This window comes from Semicossyphus pulcher, unplaced genomic scaffold (assembly GCF_022749685.1).
Source record: "Semicossyphus pulcher isolate SPU_LCO1_2020_fin unplaced genomic scaffold, fSemPul1.0.p SCAF_28, whole genome shotgun sequence".
Lineage (NCBI taxonomy): Eukaryota > Metazoa > Chordata > Actinopteri > Labriformes > Labridae > Semicossyphus > Semicossyphus pulcher.
Window position 1 is genome coordinate 4,995,490 of NW_027211702.1, and position 27,160 is coordinate 5,022,649.

At 41.4% G+C, this 27,160-nt stretch overlaps 1 protein-coding gene across 5 annotated transcripts in view; it reads right to left on the reverse strand.

The window, feature by feature from the left end:
• Positions 1-27,160, reverse strand: part of LOC138605018 (transcription factor 4-like) — a 248,899-nt gene that overhangs the window by 129,010 nt on the left and 92,729 nt on the right. For all 5 annotated transcript variants that reach the window (XM_069677083.1, XM_069677082.1, XM_069677081.1 and 2 more), the window contains exon 5: positions 9,561-9,631. In XM_069677083.1, coding sequence (XP_069533184.1) covers positions 9,561-9,631 — 71 coding nt within the window. The remainder of the gene's footprint in view (positions 1-9,560; positions 9,632-27,160) is intronic.

Here is a 27,160-nt window from a genome sequence, read left to right on the forward strand (position 1 = left end):
TCTGCTGCTGCCTCAGCTGTAGCTGCCGGCCCACGACCAACCTACTGATCTGTGAGGCGATAACTGGATGACAGGCATGCTTTGGTGTGGCTGAGAGTGTGCATGTGTGTGTGTGTGTGTGTGTGTGTGTGTGTGTGTTCAGACGACACTGGCTTGAGCTTGAATGAACGGCACAGCGAGAGAGGAAAGAAAAATGGAGAGAGGGAGGAAAAAAAGGATGAAAAACAGCAAGATAAGAAGATATAAAGAGCGAGAGAGAGGGGGTGAGAGACATTAAAGGACACTGGTAATGTGAGAGAGAGAGGGAGAGATAGTGGGAGTGGGAGTGATAGGGGGAGATCATCCTCTCCCATCCCTTCATCCAGATGATGTGGGTTTTTCTGCTTATGTAGACAGAACGTCCCTTTAGATCACTTTAGATAGCAGCCATAGAAGCCACAGTGTCAGTGTGTGTGTGTGTGTGTACACTGTATATTATACTACCCATGAGGCTGTTTGTGCTGTGGTTATGGGAGTTCAGGTGATGCTCTCAGCAGCCGTGAAGCCACAGAAATACCCATAAAATGAGGGTTTAAGCAAACAACATACTGATGATGACCAGAAGTGGAGCAAACACATGCATGCCGTTTGTCCCGAGAGTGGCGCTAAAGTTAAGGTCATGGAGTCATTAATGGCTAAAGGGGTTCATCCTATGGGGAGCAGGAACTAGTGTCAGGATACATCTTGGTTCTTAATGTTAAAGTTCCTTCAACCTGCATCCTTTCTAATGGCCAGCAGGGGGAGACTCCACTGGTTGCAAAAAGAAATCCATAAGAAAATAAGCCTCCTCTTTACTTGGTTTTCATACGACAAATTCATCATGAGTTTATGGTCTCAATCTCTAGGTTTAAGTCTTCTCCAATACAGCACGATGATTATTATATGTATATAATATATATGTAAATGATGGTCCTTACTGAAAGTAAAACAGCATAAAGCAGTGAATGATTTAGGGCGTGGCTTTCTGGGATTGACAAGTCGCTACTACATCGGACAGGCTAGAGGCGTAGCAATGCATATCCATCCTCTCGTTCAAATATGAGCTGTGTCTCAGATCAGGGGCTGGACAAGGACACGGTCTACGAAGGATGAGCCAATCATAGCCTGGTGAGACCACAAAGGCTGAACTGAAATGAGACGGTCTGGTCTAAAGAGGATTTCCTGTTTGTGTCACCAGCTGTTACCGCCCTTATCCTTGCATCAGCAAACGCCGCTCCTGTTCCCTTGCAACAAGTAGCTAGCGGGCTAACTAGCTAGCATAACTAACGTCGCGTGACTGAAACCTATTATTTTAAAGATAATTTGAGTTTCAAGGCCCCTTTGGGTTAGCTGTAACGCTAAATATTCGATTGCGTTGAAACTAAAAACGTTTACATTTAAAGTGTATTCCTCGGCTGCTTGAGAGTCCGCCATCTTGTTTGAATTGGGGCGCAATGAATCTCAGGATACGTTGGGCCACTGAGGATGCACCCGATGGATCCTTCGTGGCCCAGGAAAAGGAGGACGCATTTGTTGGCCGCATCTGAAGGAGTCTTCGAATTGGGACAGTGGCAACTGGCCTTCAAATTCGCCCTTCAAAGGATGCAGCCCCTGGATTGGGACACAGCTATGGTCACGTCTGGCTCCAAAACAAAGATGGCGACGGACAAAATGCCAAACTAGAGGCTCCAAAACTGTAGTCCACAAACCATAATGGGTGCTACTTCCAGTTGGCACATTGGGTCCCGATGGGAACTTATTCTTCAAATCAGGACTTCTGCAGCATCTTCACTGGTTTCGTGGTAAACTGGATGGACTTTGCCAATGAAAATCAAATGTTCCTGTTCTGTCTGCGTACATGTAAGACACATTTCTGTCCTAACTCTTGGATTGTGCTAAGTAAGTTCTGGCAACGATAACTATGTTTGAGGTTTGGAAAAAATCAAGGTCAATCTACTTCCTCCCCTGAAAAAAACAGCCCTTAATTATGCGACCAAAATAGGTCCTTGTTAGTGAAACCCAAACAGAGCTTGTTTCAGAGTCTTTATCAATCTACCAATGCCAGCTGTTTCTCTTCCAATGAAAACAGTCTCACTCTTGCAAATGAGCCAACTCCTGTATCTCGCTGACAGGTGTAAAAATGCTCCTGACATATGATAACTGAGCTTTAAAGTAACTGTCAAGTCAATTACAGTGGGAAACTCTGTGCAGTGTCACTCACTGCAGAAGATCCTCGAAGTAACATCACGCTTAAAGACGCAGCAGAGAAAGAGAGGTGAGAACGATAACAGCTATCTGCTGAGGACGGCGAAGTTAGAGGGTCAGAAATCCAGATCAGCAACTAAACAGATCTTAAGGTGATATTGATTTCTGCTTTTTAACCAGCATGGACAAGAGTTCCTCTCTTTAAGGCAAATGTCACAAAATGTAATATTGCTACAGATATACAGAACACTGTTTCTTTACCTCGATATCTTTCTCTCTTTTACGCACCATCAGACCGAGGTAAATTCCTTGTTATGTAAAAAAAACCAAAAAAAAAAACCCTGAAAATTAATATTATGATAAATGAAAATGATGTCACATGTAATAATACGACAGACTCATTCAGTCGCTGTTCCGTCCCTGGTGTTTGGGTGTATTCATGCCACCTTCACCCAGCAGATGCCGGTTTTTGGAGGCTGTTTTAGGATGTTTTTGGGAAGCACAGTTAGCTGTTTGGGGGGTTGGGCTCGTACCTTGGCAGCAGGCCACGTTTCCCAGCCCCCACCACCCATTTACAGCCAGGAGAGAATCACCAGTCAGACTCAATCAGCTCTCCAGTTTACACAGGATACAAGCAGTCAGTTCAGACCAAATATAAGTCTGGGACTTCCACTGGAGTAAAAGGCTCTGTCATGCAGAAAACAAACACTGAGGTGCTCTGTACTGCTGGAAGAAAACATCCTCAGACCATTAGACTCATGATTTGATTATACATCCATTCATTTTCAACACTGAAGATAGATACATGAACATAAAACTCCTCTTAAAGGAGCAGGTTAGCATAACAAGCACCTGTGATGATATTATCAAAAAGCCAAATGTTCATGGTGTGAGTCTGGTGGGTTTGAGGAGAGGCTGTTTCTGGTTTCACAAATAGCATCTTCACTGGAGGGATTCTTCCAGTTGTGTTGTCAGACAATCAGATTAAAAATCGGAGCGTAAAACACTTTGAGCGGACGCACTTTGCCCTCAAGGACTCTGCTGCAGCTATTACAGCCTGTTTTGTGGCTGCAGGTTGAAACAATCGACTGGAGCAATTCCAAAACTTTTTGTACCTTTTGTACCTGTAGTCATCTTTAACCCAAAATAAGCCCCGCTTTAAAAACCCAGAATTACCCTTTAAATGATCTTAGCAATCACTAACCTAACTTCTGTGTCGACTCAAAATAGCCCCCCACTCTTCCAAACCACAATTGGATGAGATAAACACAGTGTCATAGAGAATAATGAAGCGAAAATGAAATGACAGATCAGTTTGATTATCCAGCAAAATGTTTTGGAACTCCGCTCGAGAATATCTGCAGATTTATGGTTGTGGTTGAGCACAATAACAACATTATGATGCGGCTATTTAAAACTTAAACACAAAAACTGGAACCAAAATTTGGAACCGAAACCTAAATTAGCTCTAAATTCCACTGGTACGAATCTATTTGGTTTGCTCAGAGAGTTGTGGAATAAACTGGGGTCACTGGAAATCTTTCCGCTGTTAGCGTGTGAGCTCATCCTCCCCTCTAAGTGTGTTCTTTTTTTCACTAACAGCCGAGGATGAAGCCAGAGGAGTTTGGACTTCAGCCCAGCATGTAAATTTATCTGCCATTTCCAAACAATTTCCATCAGGAGCCATTCAGACTGTGTAACAGGATAATTTGACAGCAGCCCAGTAGGAAAATGGCCAGTGAGGCAGTTATGTTTGATTTATTTCATATTTTTGTCCTCTACGGTTTGCTGTAGCCTCGTACAAAGGCCACAGCTGGATATGAGAGCTGGTTATACATAAAAGATCAGAGTTGGTGAGAAATGGACGGACGGATGGATGGATGGATGGATGGATGGACGGGTTGGTAGATTGGGGACAGATGGACAGACAGGTGAATGGATGGATGGGTGGATAGATAGATGGATGGATAGATAGATAGATGGATGGATGGATGGATGGATGGACGGGTTGGTAGATTGGGGACAGATGGATAGACGGGGGAATAGATCGATGGCTGGACGGATAGGTGTATAGATAGTGGATCATTGGGTGGACAGGGGGATAGATGTTGGATGGTGAATGGATGAATGGATGGATGGATGGATGAATCAGAGAATGGTGAAGTCAACAAATGGGTTGCCAGATGAGCAAATAACATCAAAGTTTGAACACCGAATAAACTTGTTTCTGGATGATAGTTGCACCTTTAAGTGGGTCATCTTAACAGATATGGACGAAGACAATAAACGGACTGATGAAAGAATGAATAAGTGAGTTAATTCGAACCTTGGAAATGAATAAATGAACAAAAACACGTATGAATTAAACAAACCACCAAAGGAATAAGAGCTGATACGTTTACAAATGAATGAAGTGATTTTATTGACCAATTGATGGATCACTGAACTTTACAAATGAATACATTAACTAAACTATAAGATACGAGTGAAGAAAGAAAAAAAAATGAGTGAATGAAACACCCGATGAATGATTTTGGGAGTGATAAGTAAAGAAATGACAAATAAATGGATGAATGAAAATTGACTCCATTTACTGACAGATTCTGGAGGTGTTTGATTAACAGATATAAGAACAGAAGCAAAGATTTTAAGAAATGTAGAGCGAGTGAATTTTCTATTACATGAATGGATGAAAGATTTAAAAGGGGAGGTATCCTCTCCAGCACAATGTTCATCTTTTTACTACACTGTTATCGTCTTGCTTCGTATGCGTGTATATGTGCAAATAAAATAAAATAAATGAATAAATAATCGAACAATTCTAAATAAAAAAATATTAATTATATATATATATAATTGAAATATATATATATATATAAGTGGATGTGTTGTGTTGTGTTGAGTGTATAGAACAAATGAAGGAGTGAAGTTAATGCTCAGAGGACAATTTAAATAGATTCAAACCAACCAGCTGTATTCAGTCACACCAGTGGAAAGACGTCAGTATGAAAAACAATCCAGTACAACTGACACACTTGGCATGAGGCAGATATGACCGGCATGTTCCCTCTCTTTGTGTGTGCTTGTGTGTGTGTGTGTGTGTGTGTGCCTGTGTGTGTGTGTGTGTGTGTGTGTGTGTGTGTGTGCCTTTGTTCACGAGGTTGTCAGGGCCAAATCGTGTCCTCGTAACAGAAAGGAAAAGATCAAAACCAAAAAGGCAGGAAGGTCTCTGTTCCCCCTGAAGTCTGAAAACTACTACGAGTCCTTCGAACGCCACTCTGGGATTTCTTTGCTTCCTTTAGTTTCCTTCTCTCCACTTTCTGTCCTCTCTTCATTCACAAGGCTCGACAGTAACGGTTGCCCAGTTGCCCCAGGCAACCAAATTTGGCCCGCCGTCAATCATTTTGTTTGGTTTGATCGGCCCTGTTGGCAGCCACTTGTGCTGTTATTAGACAGAACCTCTGTGTCCCTCTTCACTGGTGTTCATCTCAAACACAGAGTGTCGTGTTGAAACAAGTGAAGAAAAAATGTATTACGTGAAGATTTTACAACTTTTAGCATTAAAAAGAGACAGCTGATAAACACACACCATGCTCTCTCTTTAAGGAGAGCAGACCACACAATGACTCGATGGTCTCTCACGGACTCTGACCAGTCAGAGTTTGCTGTATTTTACGACTTTGGTACTTTAATTTTATTGACTTGCGCAAGAAATTCTCGTCACACTGTGTTGCGAAAGCGGACTAGTTAATCAGAAATGGTCCATCCGAACTCCATGAAAAAAACGTGTATTTTAACAGTTCTGTTTGGTTGGCCTTACACACGAGGAGCTTGAAGTAGCTGTAACGTTAATCCAGACACAGACCCTGGAACAGGCGGTGAAACTAACCGATCTGTTTGCACCTCCAAATGATGTTACAATCAAGACACGACAGTGATTCGTTTTCTCAACAGGTGAATATTCAAGACTTCTTAATCAAAATACATTTTTTTGCTTAAGCAGCTACAGAATGTGAGTGTTTTCTGACCGTCCTTCATTTGCCTAAAGACATCTCATCCATCCATTATCTACACCGCTTATCCTGTTCAAGGTCGAGGGGGCTGGAGCCTATCCCCGCTCTCATTGGGCGAGAGGCAGGTACACCCTGGACTGGTCGCCAGTCAATCACATGGCTGACAACAAGAGACAGACAACCTTTCACGCTCACATTTACACCTACAAGCAATGAACCTAACGAGCATGTCTTTGGACTGTGGGAGGAAGCCGGAGTACCCGGAGAAAACCCACACATGCACGGGGAGAACATGCAAACTCCACACAGAAGGCCCACTACGTCTGAACCAGGAACCTTCTCGCTGTGAGGCAACAGCACGAACCACTGCACCACCGTGCACCACAGAATGCAGCTAATCCATCTTAATTGATCCATCTAAGCTAAAGTTAGCTTGGTTTTCAAAAGTGAGGCCAATATGGAAGGTCATTAAACCCGCATCCTTTCTCATGGCCAGCAGGGGGAGACTCCACTGCTTGCAAAAAGAAGTCTATTAGAAACTGAGCCTCCTTTTCATTTGATTTACTAGCTTAGTAAACTTTTTCCTACTGAGTGAATGGTCTCAATCACTAGTGTCAGGTCTTCCTCAATACAGCATGATACTCATGTTTTCATTTAAGGTCCCATTCAGAGTAGAAGAGTGGGTAAAGCTGGGTATGCTTCAGGGCGTGGCTTTCTCTGATTGAGAAGTCTCTACCATGGCAGCAAGGAAAGAGGTGTAGCAATGCCGTCCATCCTCTCGTTAACATCAACACCAGTGATCTGGCGGTCAGCTCACGCAGCTCACGCAGCTCACGCAAGGCGAAAATTAGAATTAAAATTAAAATATTCGTGCAAACATGCAACACCAAAAGTACCATATTTAAAAAGTTGCTGCTGCAGGTATGAGATGTATATTGCACAGAAAAGTTGTATGACATGATTGAAATAGTTCCGCTGATGTGAGATTCAAACATATCGTTCTTCAAAAGAAATGTAACAGCATTCATATATTTATCTGCAACATCTTTATAACACTTTGACTTTATAATCACGGGAATGCGTTTCTTTGATAAGCTTTAATTAATACACGTTCAGAGATTAAAGGAGAAATAAATCCATCATATGAGACTCATGTCCAACAGCCTGCGAACGAATGGACCTGATGTGATATTTTCATTTCAAAAACCTGGAGGTGGTTGTCAAATCAAGCCTCTCCCTCTTTAATATGCAAACAGCAGAATCAAACAGCAACATCTGTATATTTTCTTAATTATCAACGTTCATCATCTCATGGATGCATACGCTCCGTGAGAACTAGACGGGAAGATTAGAAGACTCAAAACCAGCTATTACCAAAGTCCTTATAACAGCTGCTACCACCGCTGCACATTAATATTCCTTTAAAAACAATAACAAACTATTTGTTTTATGAAGTCGGGAATATCTGGTGAAGTTAGGCATCTCTCTGGGAAACATAACATGTAACAGATGTTGTTAGTCGTGAGGATGATTGACAAATATGAAGCTGAGAAGCTCTTAAGTTTGTATTATTTGAACTTTCACGACCAGCTCGTCTCCCAATATGATCGCCTGGCCGGTGGCCCCCTTCACAATAAGACGATCTAGTTGCCACTCTAGTGTCATTTATGGATGCTGTCCTCGAACTGATTGTTTCGATGTGACAATAAAGTCAGGTGACGTAGCATGAAGAGTGTAAAAGGTTTCTTTGGGGGATTGTCAGGGCAGATGGGTCAAACAAAGACAGGACTTTCCCTTAAAAGACCTGGGTTACATTCATGTTAGAAAGCAAGTCTATTTGTGCTTCTATTAAACTCATAATCTTGAAGATTATCTGATTGTCTGTTAAGTCTCTATCTATCGCCGAATGAGGTAACACAATGGGATTGAGCCTACGGCCCACTGATGAAAGCATTTGCATTTGCAGTATATAGTATTATTACAGACTGGGTGTCTTTGTGACTTTCTCTGAAAAAATCACAAGCGGCGCCCAGTTAGTGACGCGTTTTCCATCAGCCAGCAGTGGTTGGTCTGCCAGAGAGGGTAGGCGGAGCTAAGCGGCTGCTTTTCCGCTCTCTGCAAGTGTTGCGAGTAAACAGTAATCTACTCTGGCTGAACAAACAAAGAAAAGATGGATGACTACAGATACAACTTCAAGAAAAAGATTGCTCAGATGAAGCAAACAGTCTGAAAAGGAAAGCGACCGTCAGCGAGGAAAATCAAGAGTTACAACCGGAGCCAACCGTGGACGTCACACATGCAACACTGTCTGGATATCTGGGAAGTGTGCTCCTGCAATTACCGTTTATCGCCATAGGTGGCGCCAAAGAGAACGAAAGTGAGATCTTTGAGATTACAGCTTTAAGTTAACTTATATTGTGCATTAGTAATTGTTCACGCCCAAACTGTGATCTTTTTTCTTTACATAATTAAGTCGTGTTAGTAACTAAACTGCAAATGTTTCAGAAAGTGAATAAAGTGTTTATTATTGTTGAACCTCCAAAACACATAAAATGCTTTATTTTGAAAGTCTCAGTGGACGTAACTTATTGATTATTGCTAACAAGACTACTTTATTTTGACACTTTAACTGGACATTTCTTAATTATTATTGCTCAATTGACTGTTGCTATATAAATTGTTATACATTTAGGCGCATGACTCCTGACCAAGCCGCCATAATGCTCTAGTTTGGAGCGTGCTCACTAGTTCAAACGAACTTCAAACAACTGATGATGCTACGTAACGAAACATACACATCGCCCACACGGAGCTGCTACGGGCATTATTTAAAAACATCTGAAATGATCAAAGGCAACTTTAAAGCTTCATCCATCAACTCTCTTTGGAAGAAATTATGGAAGAAACTGACATAAAGTCGAAATACCATAACTCCAAACAACACCGGGTTTTTGGCCTTCAAGGTTTTAGGCTCGCAAATCATCTCCTGTTTTAACCCAAAAATTCACATTACACTTTCACTGTAGCTTTAAGGCTGCATGCGACATCCTAAAAAATGAACTTTCATTAAACTTTAAAAGCAGTGGGTCTCCATCAACAGCCAAGATTCAGCAAAGAAAACTCACAGGGCCCGTGCCACTGTGAAAGTGCAGCCCAGTGATGAGGGGTCAGGAGCTTAAATCTGTCGTCTCTGGGACTGAACATCCTCCACCACCGACCTCAGATCAAACCAAACAGAGTTTACACTCCTCTGTCTCCTCAGTTTACTGCCAAGCGATACACCCACTCTGCTGTAATAAGAGGAGATAGTACAGAGGGACTGACCTGGTGGCAGTGTGGGTTGGACTCTCTGCCATACGAGTACGAGGACGAGGACGAACTCCTCTCTGTTTTTCCTGCAGGAGGACACAAAGAAAAGAGAGGTTAGTAACAGTTAGTAAAATGAATTATCTCCACAACGACAGATCCACATTTTTACTGAAACCACCCATTTAATGCTAAATATGTTCATTACAAACAAAGTTATGATAAGCAGAAAACACATAGACAGGTTACTGGTTAGCTGTTGGAATATTTATTCACTCCTTCATAAAGAGGGGGCAGCTAACTACAAAAAGCTTTAACCAGTTATTTGTTCATTTATTTCCACTTGATGCAATTCAACTTCACTTTACCAAGTGTGAGACAGAATATATAAAAATCAGCAGCATAAAAATAATTTAAAAAATATAATTCTTGACATGAAAAATAACCTTCTAAATAAACCGGGGCAACGTAAAATAAATAATTAACATTATTTCAACTGTCATTCATTCTTTTGATGCAACATCAGGACAGAGTGTAATAAATAATGAAAACATGGTCCCATAACGCCTTCAAATATTTATTTATTTTTCATTTAGCCTTCATTCAGGTGGTCTCACTGAGACACGTGGTCTCATTGCTTGGACAGCAGCAGCAACAACACACAGTTACTGACAGGCAATAATCAATACTCAGCAATAATCAGTACAAAGATACAGACATACAAATCAATACTAAAATGTACTAAAAGTGATGAATGCAGAAGAGTCATAAAAAGTCTGGTGGTACAGGAGTGTGTTCCCACAGACGCTGTCTCTGCATGTCTTTTAAAAGTGTTCCCTGGAGGGGGATGAAGCTGCACAGCTTTGATTCTGCTGTAGTGCACTATAAAAAACTACCTATAGAATCTACTCAATACGACTGGGGAACAATTTGCAATTTATTTGATTGAGTAAAGAGTTAAGTACTCAACATCTCTCATTAGATTACACAACTTAATAATAATAACTTTTGACACAGAGACAACTTTTCACACTCAATTTAGAGTCTAACTTGGAGTCACCAATGAACGAGCATGTCTTTGGACTGTGGGAGGAAGCCGGAGTACCCGGAGGGAAGCCACGCATGCACGGGGAGAACATGCAAACTCCAGGCCACTTTGTCAGTACCGGGATTCGAACCAGGAACCTTCTAGTTGTGAAGGGAATTCAAGATGCTCAAATAAAAGTTCAAATCAACAACATGAGCCTGCTCGTGTTCATTTACTGACTAATATCAGGAAAGTCAGCCAGTGTAACCGCCAGGAGAGGGCTACATATTTAAGTTTCTTGTCACATACAGACACGCCGACTACAAATCGTCTGGTATATCTGACAAATATATATATAAACACTTTCAATCATTCTATGATACACAGCCAAACAGGAATCTTAAACTTTAACCCTGATGTCACACCGACACTGAAGAACACGGTTAATCCGACCCTGACCTGCAGCCAAGAACAAACTGTGACGCATGCGCACTCTGCAGCACAGGCCCGATATCTCTGGGTAGTATTACATTATTTAGGGTTGCAACTGTTACTGCTCATTTGCTAACTTATATATACAACAAGTATATATAGGTAGTATATATATACTAATATTCTTTTAGTATAATTTACTGCCTTTTTTCCAGCGTGTGTAAAGTGTGAAAAGTGATAGATAGATTGTTGATTAATGACTTGATTCACATAGGGAGCCTGGGTCCCTGCACTCCCGTTAAAAAAACAATCATATTTACTATTAACTGAACAGTAATAAGTGTTTTTATTATCATTATTTCTCAGAAACATCAATTCCACTCTCTCTGTCATTCATTGAAAGCATCACTCATTCACACTTTGTGAAGGAAACACAGTCAAAGATCTTCAGGGAAGCCAGTTCTCAGGATCAGAGTCTGCAGTGTGTGTGTGTGTGTGTGTGTGTGTGTGTGTGTGTGTGTGTGTGTGTGTGTTTGTGTGCGCGCGTGTGTGTGTTTAGTCGCTGATCTCACAGCACTACAAAACAGACATCTGCTCAGCCTGCAATGTATAGATCATATAGAGAGAGAGAGGGAGAGAGAGGGGGAGCCTCTTTACGCTACAGAAAAGAAGATGCTTTCACAGTCCGCCTTCTTTTACATGCAGATCAAGTGTCTTTGCATGTACAGACTAAATACGGGACACGTTACAGTGTTCAGGCCGCGTAGAGAGACATCGAAGCTGTCTTAGATCACTGCTGATGTTACAAGAATCTTTAAGTTCTGATGGTATGGCAAGTAAACATCCACGTTCAACTTAAGCGGACATTGTCCTGATTGATATAAACACATAGAGTAGAGGATATCTGTGTTGTGTCTGCACTAGTTTACTCCATCAACCCTTTCACAGGTTTGCCATTCGAGGTATTGTTCTCCTCTTCTGTCCCACTGGACAATAGTTGGTCCATGGAGACTCATTAGTGCACACGCCGGCAGACATCACAACAGAGAACCTGGATTTCACTTATCCATGATTATGCATCATCACCGACTCTGTAATATTCAAATCTATCAGACACGATGTCGGCAGAAGGTATAGTGTGCACTACTGTTCAACTGTGGGAATTGCATATAATATTTTAGTTTATATAATATGTAAATTACACATTTTTACAGCAGAAAAAGTGTGCAGTATAGAATAAATAATGCAACCAGAGTAAGGGTCGAACCTGGCAAATATGCATGAACACTACCTCTTACCAGATAACCCTTCAGCAACATAGACGCTCGCTATTAAATGCCACCACAGTTGTAACAAACATCCATCCATCAAATATCTATACGGCTTATCTTGTTCCCGATCGTGGAAGGGTTGGATCCTATCCCAGCTGTCATTGGGCGAGAGGCAAGGTTACACCCTGGACAGATTACCAGTCAATCACAGGGCTGACACAAAGGGACAGAAAACCTTTCACGCTCACATTCACACCTACGGGCAATTTATTTATTTTGATTTAACCTTTATTTAACCAGGAAAAGGCTTTAAATTCTCTTTTTCAAGAGCATCCTGGCCAAGACAGACAGCAGCACATGACTATGATACAATAAAAGACATGAAATAAGTGAAACCGGTCAGACTTTGTCTAAAACAACCACAATCATAAATATCTCAGTCACCACTGAACCTAACGAGCATGTCTTTGGACTGTGGGAGGAAGCCGGAGTACCCGGAGGGAACCCACGCATGCACGGGGAGAACATGCAGACTCCACGCAGAAAGGTAAATCCTAAACGGGATCCGGACCAGGAACCTTCTAGCTGTGAGGCGGCTCACCAATGCACCACCATTCTGCCCTAGAACTGCAGAATTCATATCACATCACCCAGATCTAAACTAGCGACACCCTAGCATCCATGAAAGCTTCAGAAGGTGACAAACAACAACTTTGTGGCTGCGTTAAAACATCGAGTGATACATTATCCCCACAGTAACCTCCATTTAAAACATGTCCAGGTTGTCATCATGTGACTAAGGGCGTTCACATCTAAAGTCCGTTTGTTTGGTCCCAATCAAAGACCACATTGTTACAGTGTTGCATTTTGCCTTGAGTTTGGTTTGTGTTCACACGGCAGCTTTTACCAGCGGACCAAGAGTTTTGATGCGCAAGAAAACTGCTCTCTGATTGGTCAGAATTTTCACATGGGAAAACTCCCTGAAGTAAACAAAGAGAGAGAGCACACTGATCAATCACACTCAGCACGATTGCGGGCTTTAATGTTTTGCTGTCAGAGATTTTTACTTTTAACCGACACTGTTCCACAGATCGATCACTTCCATTCTAGTTAGTTTTTCTCTGAACAGTTTGAGCATCTCCGTGTTCTTGTGCGTTTCCACGAGCATTTGTGAAATTGTTTGGTCAGCCCATATTTCTTTTTCCTCGTCGCTCCCCCACGTCTGTCCTCTTCTCATTTCGCTGCCTGTCTCTACAAAAGTCAGCACCTGTAAACTACAATGCACAGTTTCATGGTTTGTTTCCTGTATTTGGTTCTACTTTAAGTCAGTTTACGTTCTCACCAGAATCAAACTGGACCGTGGTTCGTTCTGAAACGGACCGAGACCCGTCTTTTCTTGCGGACCATGCACCGGTTGTTTGGTCCACACCAGAGTTTGATTCCAGCGTTCACACCACCGAGGGGACAAACGCTCCAGGGTTCGGTTCAGTCGGACTAAACAAGGCTGGTGTGAACCCGTCCTTATGTGTAGTTTCACTTCTGTGTCGGTGGGCTGTGGATTCTTTTGTAAGCAGAAAACGTGTCAGTGCTGTCAGAACTATTTCTCACCCTTAAAGCCTTGATAGGAATCAAGTACTTGTGCTTATGAAATGTTGCTTGTAGTTTCCTCTATTAGTTCTAAGTTTGTGTTGATCTGTTGTTGTACAAATAAATATTGATTGTGTCTTCACAGAGTTGCTGTGTCGGGAGATCTTTGTATGACTTCATAGTGAGCAAGAGGGCAAAACTAAACACTACAATGTTTCTCTTTCAGCACAATGCATGATGGGATACAGTGCTTGGTTAAATGGTAAATGGACTGTACTTATGGTGCTTTTCTCGTCTTGCGACCACTCAAAGCTGCTTTTACACTACATGTCGCCTTCAACCATGCACACACACTTTCACACACTGATGGTAGAGGCTGCCATGTAAGGTGCCCAACTGTCAATCAGTCATCACATTCACACACCCTTGTCTTGCCCAAGAACACTTCGACATGGTTTGAAGGAAGACCGACTGTACCACTGATTCACAGCTGCCTGTGAGTGACCGTTGCCTTCCTGCATGCACATTCAAACCTGTGCAGATGATCCAGAAAGCAGCACCCTGTTCCTGCCTACCTGAACGCCCTCATCCAGGTCTACACTCCGTCTCGTCCACTACGCTCTGCCAATGAAAGGCGCCTGGTACTCCCATCACAACAGGGCCCTAAGTCGCTAACTAGACTCTTCTCCTCAGTCGTCTCCCGGTGGTGGAACGAGCTACCAAACTCCATTCGGTCCACAGAGTCCCTTTCACCTTTAAGAAGAAGCTAAAGACCCAGCTCTTCATGAACACCTCTGACCTTCATGATATTGATGCCATTCCAACTCAGGTTGTTGAAGAAGAGGGGATTTAAAAGAGTCAGCCTGAATAAAACAACCTACCTCTCCTCTAAGATAAATAATTGTTAACACATTTGAAATGCTGTCTTTGCAGGTTTGACAGAAGCAACCAGGACTTTAACAGGAAGTAATGGAACAGGTCTGACATGTCCCGAGAGGACTGCACAAAGGTGACCTATAGTGGACAGTCGTTTAGAGTACAGTCTTTTGACACTACAGCTCTGTGCTTTAGTATCGGGCTTTCCTCTTTCTCTCCCTCCCTCATAATGTGCAGGTGTCTTCAGCCTAACCTACTCCTGACACACATTTTATGAACGTGAGAGAAAAACAGCGCTGCCATCCTCACCTCCCCGGCTGTCTTTATAGAACATCTTTGGTCAAACATGTTTAAACATGTGTTTGATTGAAATCAGACATCACAGCTCTTGAAACGCGGGCCAAGGATTGATCAGTACACGACAGGAAGGTGAAGCCTCTTTGGCAGGTAACCCATCATCGTTTTAATACACAAACCCCGAGCGTCTGGCTGTGAAAAAGGTGTCTGATGAATTCCGAAAATGCACCGACCGCCGCGGCGTTGTAGACAACAAAGCTAATTTCCTCTCCAGCTTCTGAACAGGCTTTCCTCTCCTGCGAGCTGCGGGACCACTTCGAGCCTATTTTTTCCACACAGACCTTCTTTTCGGATAAAACCTTAAATCTTCAGCCAGTCTAAATATCAAACCGCGGTTAGTGTGTAATTACATTCTGCGGTGGGTGCAGCCGTACGAGATGAAATGGAGGGGTTTTATAGCGAGCGTGTGTGGAGGAAAATGAAGCGTGTACGTGGTGAAGGGTTTGAATCAGGCGTGTATAGACCAGCGCTGAATACACGCCAACATGGTAGTCGATGCAGAAGAGGTTGATAATTACAGGCGTACAGAATGGGAATGTGGTCGCCTATGTGTGTGTGTGTGTGTTCGAGTGTGTGTGTGTGTGTGTGTGTGACCGATACAGCGGCCTCGGCTACGACTGATGCCAGCTGGACCGGTTTGGCACATATACAAAGACTCCCACACACACACACACACTCGCGCACACACACGCAGTACTGGAAATCACTGGCACAGATGCACACACACATACACACGGAGACGATTAAATGTTTACAATATACATAGTGTATATATAGCCCCATACACACACACACACACACATATGCAAATGTACTTTTGCATGGTACCAAAATTTATCCTCACACACATGCCTATAAAGATCCTAATTCAGGACCGCACACACACACACACACACACACACACACACACACACACGATTTAGATTTAACAATGCATGCACATCTGCAAAACACCAGAACCTGCAGCCGATCCAAAAATCAGAATTATTATTCTGTGAAGAGGCTGAAACATCCAAAGAATTGGAGTCAGTGTTTTGGTGCTCAACAATAAACAGACAGAATCTAAAGACAAATATTAGGCAGGTAAACAGCAGTTCTCCGTCTGTCAAGAAACTAAAATAAATGAAATAAAATAAACTATAAAAAGAAAAATTATATATTTAAATAAGTCTGACTAAAGAGCTGTAAATAATGTGCAATATGTTGCCCAAACATTGTGCAATTAAAATACATTATTTCTCATTTAAATAAAAAAAATAATTGTTGTAAAAAATATTATATTGGTCAAATAATAAAATTCAAATATATAGAGTGTCTCTTGTTGTCTCTCATTGGCCGACCAGATCATAATTCATCCATCTCTAAATCAAAACATTTATTAAACATAATAAATATTTAATATTAGAGTAGTACGTGAAATCATTGATATACAATTATTTATTTTCTTTAATTATATTATTTTCTTTTAATAAACATGGTATTAAGTATTTACTGGGACAATTGACTTCACAGAATAACAGCATGATTTACCATCGATTCCCTGGTTATTCACTACACCCCAATATTTATTTATATATATTAATTTTTACCAAAAGTGGAAAATATGGTGACATAAAATCAGCTGCATGAGCAACTTTATTCTGTAATTCACCTCACCTTAATACCTTTAAAATGTATACATTTCTTTTGTTATATTTTTAATTTAAATGTTTTCTCTTTGTTCTTGTATGGTTTGCTTTTCTTTCTCTTTTTCTCTCCTTTTTTTTGTTGTTGTTTGTTTGTTTGTTTTATTTATTTGTTTTTTCCTTATTGAGATCTATGTTGTAATTAAAGGTAAAAATATGGTGGTAAGTAAATATATGTAAATTCCGTACCTGTCCTTCCACTAATAAAAATAGAAAAAAAAAAATAATTTCTCCTCATTAAATGAGAAAGGTGAATATGTGGCGCCGCAGAGAGAGAGAGAGCGAGCGGCGGGAATGAAAGAGATAACAGAGAAATGTGATGAAATGAAACAGTTGTATTGTTTGGACTAAAAGAATAATGATGACAGAAGGAGGATTCTGGACGAGAAGCTTCTTCCAGACTTCAGTTTACCTAAAATAACTTTTATAATAACCCCCCCCCACACACACACACACACACACACACACACACACACACACACACTCCACTCGCTGCCGGTTGTCTCGTCTCGTCGCAGATACAAGACCTGAAAATGGACGAGGGCCAAAGCTGGCACGGGCGACGTCTGTCCTGCTACGGAAGCCGAAAATAAATTGAGCGCTACACACACACACACACACACACACACACACACACACACACACTTTTTACAATTTACCTGCACGTGCTTTTAAAGGTGTATCGTGATGTTTCTTTGTATTATTTTTCTTTTACTACATTTTTATATTTTTGTGATTTCTGATGGTAGACAGAGCCGACACTGCACGAGAGAAAACAAACAGAAAAATGCCTCCAAAGTAAAAAAAAACAAACAAAATGTCCAAAAGACAAGTTCAGGCAATACTGATGTTTCATCTATAACTCATTATTTATCGCCCATGTCACATGAAAATGAGTGCTTAGCTCTGACTAAGGAATGCATGGATGTGCTTTTATCTCCTGATAGATTTTTATGTAATTCTAAAAAATTGTTTACATTATTTAATGATCACTGTCAACTTAAACCTCTACAAAAAAGTATGTGAGGCTTTTAAATGTTCAAGAACAAAAAAAAGCTAAAAATTGAATAATTTTATCATAAAAAACTAAATCTAATGATTCTGTAAACACATGACAGACTGGAATTAATCAATCGATATCAGCATTGACCCCAGATACAGAAACTCGTCCAAATACCACTAGAGGAGATTCTGACGTTGGACCCAACAGCCGTACAAACCCCCGTCTCACCCCTGTGCAAACACGACGACCTTCTTACCTCCAGGCCGAGCTCTTGTATTACACACACGAACAAAAAAATCTCCGGTATTTTAATTGGAAAAAAGTCCAGGCAGGGACGGAGCAGCGCAGGATGGGAAGGGTCAGCCGCAAGATCACACACCCTGTCACAGTGCACCGTGAATGGACACACACAAACATGGACACACACACACACACGCACACACACACACACACTGAAACCAACAGAGATGCAGTAAACTGGAGACATTTTAAACTATAACTTGGCTTGATAAGTTGAATGTGTCTGACTGTGGTTTATAAAATTAGTTCTCTTTCAAAATAAAAAACACAAAAACATCTGGAAAAAAACATTTTCTTTATTATTCTTCAGGCCTCTTGCATTATGTTCTATATTTTCTATTTTTCAGTAGCTAGTTTGTCATATTTGGATGAAACCCAGCAGAAACTTCTGGCCTCTACTTTGTTTCCACGTCAACCCCTCTACGCTCCAACATAAAAGCACTTCTGTGAACCTTTTTCGCTCCTTCAGTTTGTGCAGAAACAAATCCACACAAAGCGTTACAAATCCTGGAAGCGCTTCAAGCACCTCGTCAACCGGAGGAGGCCTCTTCCTAAAACACGTAGTTTGATCTGACTGGACTTGTAGAACCTTAATTCAAGAGTAGAGAAGAACTTCCTCTCCACTAAGACTTCATAAGAGACTCCACCAACCTGGAATCTGGGAGTTCAAATAAAACTGCCTAAAGTTCTCAGAACTGAACCTTAAGGAGCGCTGAAAACAAAGGGTTCCTTCAACCTTCGAAGGCTCATTAAAAGACACCTTTGTGTTCGTTTTTGTACCTTTGACAGTCCTCTAAAAGACTGAAGAACATTTTGTTCAGGAGTTCACCGCCTCGGGCGCCAGTTTAGCTCAGCGGTTAAATCAGCGGCCCGGGTACAGAGACCAAAGTCCTCGATGATGCGGCCCCTGGTGCGGCTCCCACCCTCGGCCCTTTGCCGCGTGTCATCCCCCATTCTCTTCTCCATTGTTTTCAACACTATCCACTGTTCCCTCTTCTGTGAACTCCCTGTTATTTAGCCCAGGGTCCATAAGTAAAGGCAAAAAAGAAAGAGTTGGCTTCCTTCACAAATTCTTCCCAGACACCAATAGTGACAACAAGAACATCCAAAATACTAAGTTCCCCATCCCTCCATCCATCCATCCCTCCATCACACATGTTAATTACATGTACATGTGTCCTAAAATCTGGCTGTTTCTTGAAACCTAAACCCAACTCGATTGTTGAGGGAGCTCTCGAAGATACAAACAGTTTGTCTGGTAGATACTTTGTGGAAACACTTCATGAAAGACCTCAAAAAAAGATTGATCTGATCTAACAATACTTCCAGGATCTGATAATAGGGTGAACAACATACCATGCCACTGCGACCTGGCCCCGGATAAGTGGATGGATGGCTAACAACATATATGACATATACGGTTCAAAAACCGAAATGATGCTACCAGGAACCCGCTCAGAAATTAAGAGTTGTTTGAAAACCTCCCTCAGAAAGAATTCTCCATCCACAAGGAATAGTAGTTACTCAACCCATTTGAAATCACCTTGGTGATACTGTCGTTAATTTTCCACAAACCTCACACCAACAAAAGTTTCTATGTGAGCGTCTCGGCCGAGAATCCTCCAACCTCAAATATTTAATCGGTTGCTTACCCTTTGCATATCCTTCGTGCAACCGGTTCAAAGCAATAAGAATCCTTAAGGTTGCATTGACACAAAATATTAGATGTTGCAATTTCGTGGAAAGTCATTGGAAAGATGCAAAGGAGTGAATTTTCCCCAAGTCGTTTTTTTCAACAGGAAGTGCTTGTACTGATTTGTTGATGGGTGACAATACTGAAACTCTACTCACACCTGAAGTCTTTTCTTAAGTGCAAACACGACACACTTCTTCATTGTGGCTTGTCAAACATCAGGACTTACATTATTTCCATCCATTAAATATCATCAGTCAATGAGATATTTGGGACTTTGGACTGTTGGTGGGATGAAAGTTCAAGAAAAAAGTCTTTTTAATCTTACGTTACGACATAACCTCGACATGACGGGTTGGAACCACACACAGGACCGTTGAGTCTTTCATCCAGCCCTTTATCTTTCTGAACCATTTCTATTATCTCAAGTATCAGCTGTCACATGAAGGCAAAAAAAGACCCCAAATAATCGAACAACACAAACGGAGCTGTCTCAAGCCTAAAATAACCTCTCTGAAAGAAGGTTCTCTAACCTCAACTCTTTTTGCGACAACCAATGGATTTCTCGGAGGAACCCTGCAGCGACATTTTCCCTGGCTGACAAACACAAACAGGCTCGCTGGCTTTGAGGAGGACCCTCGGATGAACCGCCGCTCGTTAGAGTGTGCTGGCTGCAGAGGTACAAAAGGTGGAGGAGGGGAGGTCAGCCCACTCCGCTGTACAAAGCCCATAGAGAAGTCGGTGAGCCAGGAGGACCAAATCCCTGCTAATCCACAGCGCAGAGAGACAGAGAGGGAACACAAATAAGCTCCATTACAAGCTGAGGGCTAACAGGAAGCAGGACATTCTGCTAGACTGTTAGCTATTATCACGCTATTACTTAACAGGAAGACGCAGCCAGTCTTAAATCCCGGTCCTTAAATAACCTTGAGCAGAAACCACTCTCAACTGAAAGACACATTTCAATTCACATCTGGCTGCTTGGACACCGAGCGAGACCACGAGTGAGACAACGACCCCGTTGAGATCATGAGATGCTTCAAGAATTGTTCCCAAGCTCAAGTTCAAACACTCATCGTAGATATGAATTAAATCTAGGCAGGGTTTGGGTAACATTAAGGGCTCAACTGAAAAAACAATAAAGGGTGCATTCACATGTAAAATTCACCATCACATAAACATGCTTTATATGTTTTAAGGCCCTCACTCATCATCGCTCCCTGTATGCTCGAGTTGGCTGGCCTGCATTGTCCGACCGTAGACTAAATCTATGTCCTTATTCATAAGGCAATTCTTAACTTGCTTCCCTCTCGCTCATGTAATTCTATTCATCTGAAAAATGCTGGCAGCTTCAGTCTTCGCTCTGTGACGTGTTCGCAAGGCTTAATTTTGCTATCTGGCCTCAAAGTGTGTCTTGAAATGGGGAAGAGGTGTTTCAGGTGCGCTGCTCCGGCTGCTTGGAATCTGCTGCAGGAGGGTTTGGGTCTGAAGGAGCTGATCTCCTTAAATCTTTTAGTAGATTGAAGGCGTTGGACGAAGATGCATCAGGTTGTAGATGCTTTGACTTTCGCTATGTGACCCAGAATATGCTGACTTGTTTTTGTTATTTTTATGTGTTGTATGTTTCAAACGTTGTTAAAATGTGCTGCTGTCTTAGCCAGGACACTCTTATAAAAGAGATTTTTAATTTCAGTGACTCTTTTCCTGGTTAAATAAATGTAAATAAATATATAAAAACAACCTTGTTCCTTAAAAGTTCTGCAAAAAAATATATTATATGTTATAAAATAAACATTATAATTGAATGTCGACTTGTGCATTTGCATGTGAACTTATCACCAAACAGGTACATGTGGTTTTGTCTCATTATATATGTGCAATTTAATGTTTACATTCAGTTACATGTTTGGTCTTTGAAAACTTAACAATGAACCAAATTACATCAGCAGACCAAATAATACGTTTACAAAAAGTCAGGTCGATTTCTGCTGATTTGACTAAACTCCAAACGTCAAGCCATTTTCAGGTGATCTAACTTATTAGATATATTCTGTTCCCTGATGGATTCAAACTCTTAATTCTTAAGCAAAGTAAACCACTACAAACCAATAGAAGTGGCTGAGTTACGTCGAATGACAAAGAACACTTAGCTCATGTAAAGTTGACATTTTTTAACACCACACAACGGAAACAATAACCTCTCAGTGTCAGCCTAAATATCAACACTTTAACTGAAGCAAAACTCTCGTCTAACATAATTTTATAAAAGGTTCTTTCTGTCTATTTTTCCTTCTGTATTCGACCCTGAACAAACACAACACCACCTTGACGCTGGGTGACGAACATGCCAAAGAAATCTCTGCGTCACTCTGCATTTGGACCGTCAACATCTCAGCCCTCATTAAAGAGCTGATTCTCCGTCTCATCCCTTCACAAGACGTCACAGCAGCACTTCTTTAAAGGTCGCTGTTAAATTTGACCTTTCCTTTGGTGTTTCTAACCAGCAGCTTCGCCGACACCGAGGATTTTACAGAACAAGACACAACAGTACTCCAAACCAGAGAGAACAAACTCACGATCCAAAACTAGAGCCACGCTCACTGTGTGGATATAAATAGTAGATTTTGTTGGACTCGCCCACACAGCAGAAGCCCACAAACCAACATCACTTTGTATTCTGGTCATGTCTGCCTCCTCCAAGCCCAAAACGGCTCTCAGACCTGGAGTGTTACTGTTGTAGTTTTTTCTGTTCTGTTGCAACATGAGCATTTGTGTTCTCTTTTATTTTGGTCTACTGCTGATTTTCTTTCTTGCTTATAATTCCAATTTCTTGACAGGGTTGTTCTTGGATGGCTGGTTCCATTCTATAGCTGGTTAATTATCTGGATGCGTTAAGCTCAAACAAATAATTCAAACTCGTGGGCCGAGTCAGAGCTGGTGCCGAATCCCGGACCAGATCTGAGCACTGGGACAGCATGAGAACCGGCTTTCAGACACAAACTGGCATCCACACTTAGCTGGTCCAGAACCCTTAACTGCTGACATCACAGGCTGGGGGCGGGGTCATCATGACCGACAATAAGTGATCGCCCAGAGCCTCATTACAGCACCACCATGCTTCTAAAGGAGCCCGGAACAGACAAACCCAACACTGTCTCTCTTTTAAAATGTTCGCGGCCAAAAGGAAATGGAGAGAAGGGGTAAAAGAAAACCAAAAAGGAGAGACAAATAAAAGAGACACTAAAGGAGAGAAGAGGAATAAAGGACGAGTTTAAAGCTGAAGAAGAAGAGAATAAAAAGAGGCGCGCAGAGACGAGGGGAGAAATAAAAAGATGATTGTGTTAGAGACTGAATTTTGCTAAAAAATAATTTGATTCAATTTATTTTGAACAACAAAAAGGAAAATATCTTCACTGACAAAATATTTTAAAATTTTTATTTAAATATTATTTATTCTACAGCTTTTTTTTTTCACTTTTACTCAGAACATTGAGCTATTAATAACAGGTGAGTGTTTTAATAAAACTAACTCCTCATGGTGACATGTTTCTGTTCATTACTAATTCCCTTCTAAATAAAGGGTCTGCACCAGAGCTGATTTTTTTCTTGTGATCAATCTGATCCATTGATCACAAACACTTTCATCCTGATGAGTGGTGGGAAGCGCAGGGTAACTCACGATACGATACGTGGCCGAGGATAACGATAAAATCACGATACAGTGATTCTGCGGTTACTGATATATTGCAACACAATCATATAATGATACATCACGACATCTGATTAACTGAAGAACACAAAAGAATTAATTTATTATTCACTGCAGATTTTGACACAAATTGAGACAAACAATGAGGCGGTGACTCAAATTGGCAGGGAGATCTGCTTAGAGCGCTGGATTTTTAAAAATTAAAATATTGATATATTGTATCGGCAATAGGATAATTGCACACACCAGTCGGGACGATTCTTTATTTTTAAACAGTAAAACAAAAATAAGTCGTCCTATATTTAATTTGTTTTTCAGGATCACGAGGAGGAAGAAAATGATTGAAATGGAAAACGAAAGATATTTAATATTTGATCATTTTGTAATTTGATTCTTTGAGGAAAATGTTCCCGACTTGGCTGAAATTAAACTGTAAAATAAAACGGACCGACTTTCTCCATCAATTAACGTCTTTATCATCCTGACAGTGATTGTTATTTATCGTTCTTTTTTACATTAGACTCGTTAAACAATGAAGGAAGAGAAAGTCTTCCTCCTGTCAGTCACGTTCGACTTTGACATCTGTCGGTTGTTTCCATTCAGAAAAATAAAGAACCCGATGGAGTTGTTCTGTGAGTCGATGTTGACATGTAGACTCTCTCTCTTTCAGAGCGTCATGTCGAGTGTTTCTGCGTGTGAAAGGAAACACTCAGAAGACGTGATCTCCTCTGACATCCATATAATGAGTCCATTTTAATAAACTATGTGACTAATAGTGCGATTTGACGAGGATGGCGAGATGACGAGGGGAAAGAAAGGGAAGAGAGGAGAGAAAGGGAGGAGGGGAGGGGGAGAGGAAGATGGATAGAAGAAGGGTTAAACTCCCTCTTCCTGCATGCTGTGAGTGCGTGCGTGTGTGTGTGCATGGTAGCATGTGTGTGTGTGTGTGTGTCTGATGGGGGAGGGTTGGACTGTGCAGACATGAATCATTCTGAGCGATTCAAGCGTTTCCATGACACCGCCGGGCACCGGTCCAGAAGTTTCTAAAAAGTCTGAAAGGTACCGACACACACACACACACACACGCACGCACACACACACACACACACAAGCACACACTCTAGCAGACAATCCCACCAGCGCTGAATTTGAAATAATCTATATATTTATTCATGGCGTTGTCTTCCCGTGTAAAGCGTAACATTTTTTGGGGATCAACATTAATTTAACAGACGATGGTCGATGAGTAACCGTCGTCTCACAGACAACCACCCCACACACACACACACACGCACACACACACACTCCCCCCGTCCTTCAGTCCCAGCAGGCATTGATTTCTTGGCACCGGTGCGAGTGAATACATCAAACAACAGATGAACGTATACGAGCGTCGAGAGCGACTCGAGAGACGCAGCATCCAGCTCACATCTGTCGGCTTCTACCTTCAGCCATATCAGAGCAGATCAGACTCCTGATTGGACGACAGGTTGATTATATCGCAGGTTGATTAATTTTTGTCCCTAAGAACTTAAATTACATAAAATTCTTTCAAATTCAGTTCAAGTTGAAATTCTTTTGGAGAAATCTCCGACTAAGTTTGTGAAGTATTTAAAATAAATCAGACACAGATTATTTAGGTTTCCCCGTCGAGTTTCTTTAAGTTTTTTCATTCTGAAAAACAGAGCACTGAGTTACATGGATACAATACATACATGGATTTAAGACTTAAGACTTTTTAAGACTGCTTTCATACTTAACTATTTAGAAAGTGATATGCAGTCGCAAGTTGATAAAGTTGTCTGTAAGTGAGACATTAATACCTGAACCTTCAGATCAGTACATTTTTTTCTGCATCCTCTTCAGTAACAGAGTACGGAACTGAACTGGACTGATTTTGTAATAACTGGGCGTTTTGTAATAATGAAGAGGACGTTTGCTGTCCTGAGAACACAGCCAACTTCAATAACAATGCGAGGCACTCACTCTCCTCGAAGGGAGACTGGAGATGAGACCCCCACTTATGGTACGCACTAAAATTTGCAACATGACTGGGAAATAAACACACTGCAACATATTAGCTCAATTCCTTAACAATATCTGAACATTTGAAGTCCGCCCCAGTGCATGCTGGGACAATACCAGAAGTACTCTGGGACGCTAAAGTACAAAAGCCCACACAGGCAACAAGACAACAAACAGAACCCAAAATAACATCTGCTACCAAAAACAGACTCCTCTCCCCAAAAACTTTGAAGCTCTTTGAAAAAACCTCCAAAAGCTGAAACATGTTACAAATCCAATAATGATTAAAGGAACAATACAGCATGCCAGCTAATGTTGCTAATGCTACCTGTGTCCCAATCACAGATATCATGCTGCTTCTGTAGGAATGAGTCTTCATTGTGTGTTAAATATGTGTTCAGATTACAACGTGTGTGCAGAGAAGTGTCTTCCAAATGACTACACTCCTTCACAGCTCCCCACATAATAAAGCTTGATTGTTTGTTTGGGGTTTTTTGCCTCGGTGCATTAAGAGATTTTGTATCTTTTTTTCATAGACAGACTTACTCTGTTTTCACCTGGACCTCCTCCCTGCAGGTCCCTTTTTCAAACGTACACTATGGGCCACCTTTTTGCAGTCAAAAATGAATAAAACCTGTGTAAAGCAAAGATTTGTCTCACGATCAACTGAAGAAATACTTGTTTTTTTTAAGTTTAATATTGTAAACTTATATGTTGAAAACACTTGTTGTTGTTCTGTATAATATAAACAAGCCCACACAGCCCTATCGGACAACAAAAAGTCGTTTCTTCTCCAAAATCCCAAAACAACATCTGCTCCTGAAAGCAGACTCCTCTCCCTGAAACAGAGTCCGGCGTTTAAACTCATCCCGTCAAAGGAAACCTGCAGGAACGTGAGACAAAGTCGACAATCATCCGGGAAACAAGAAAACATGTTGGGAGTTTGTTCTGATTCAACTTTTGCCTCCTCGAGCCAGAGCTAATATTGCTAACGCTAACGCACCTGACCTGTGTCCCAAATCATGATTCCATGCTAATTCTGACCAGCTGTCTGTCTGTGGTGTGTTGTTCACTCATTCACAGCACCGTACATTACTGGAGTGATTTTGATGTGAGAACATCAGAGACAGACTACTTTAATCTCGACCTCCTCCAACTGCCCGAAACAGCCGCTCTTTTTAAAACTGCTGGGCCTGTCAACAGCTTCTCTTTTTTTTCACCAACTCAAACAAACTCGACATTCATCTCGGCCCATTATACACACAACCTCCAGTAATATGGCCCAGTGCCATTCTGACGCATAATATAAAATAACAGAAAGCACAACAGAACCGCACAATTTTTCCTCAAAGGGATTTACAGTCTGTACAGCAACACTGCCTATTCTTTCTGTCAGTCATTACATCAAGACTAATCTCTATTTACTTTATCTGTAGGCAGGGACGTGGATTTTGGAGGCAAGTGTTGAACTACGTTTGTAGTCCGAGTAATATTGACCAATCACGTATCAGCAGGCTGCGGTGTATGCAAGAAAAACAGTGAGGAGAGGAAAAGGAAGTCTTGACGGGAAGTCGTTTATTTATTTATTTAGGCTGTGTCGTCTCAGACTATAGTTGATGGGATCCAAGACTGCTTCAATAATAACTTCAGAAA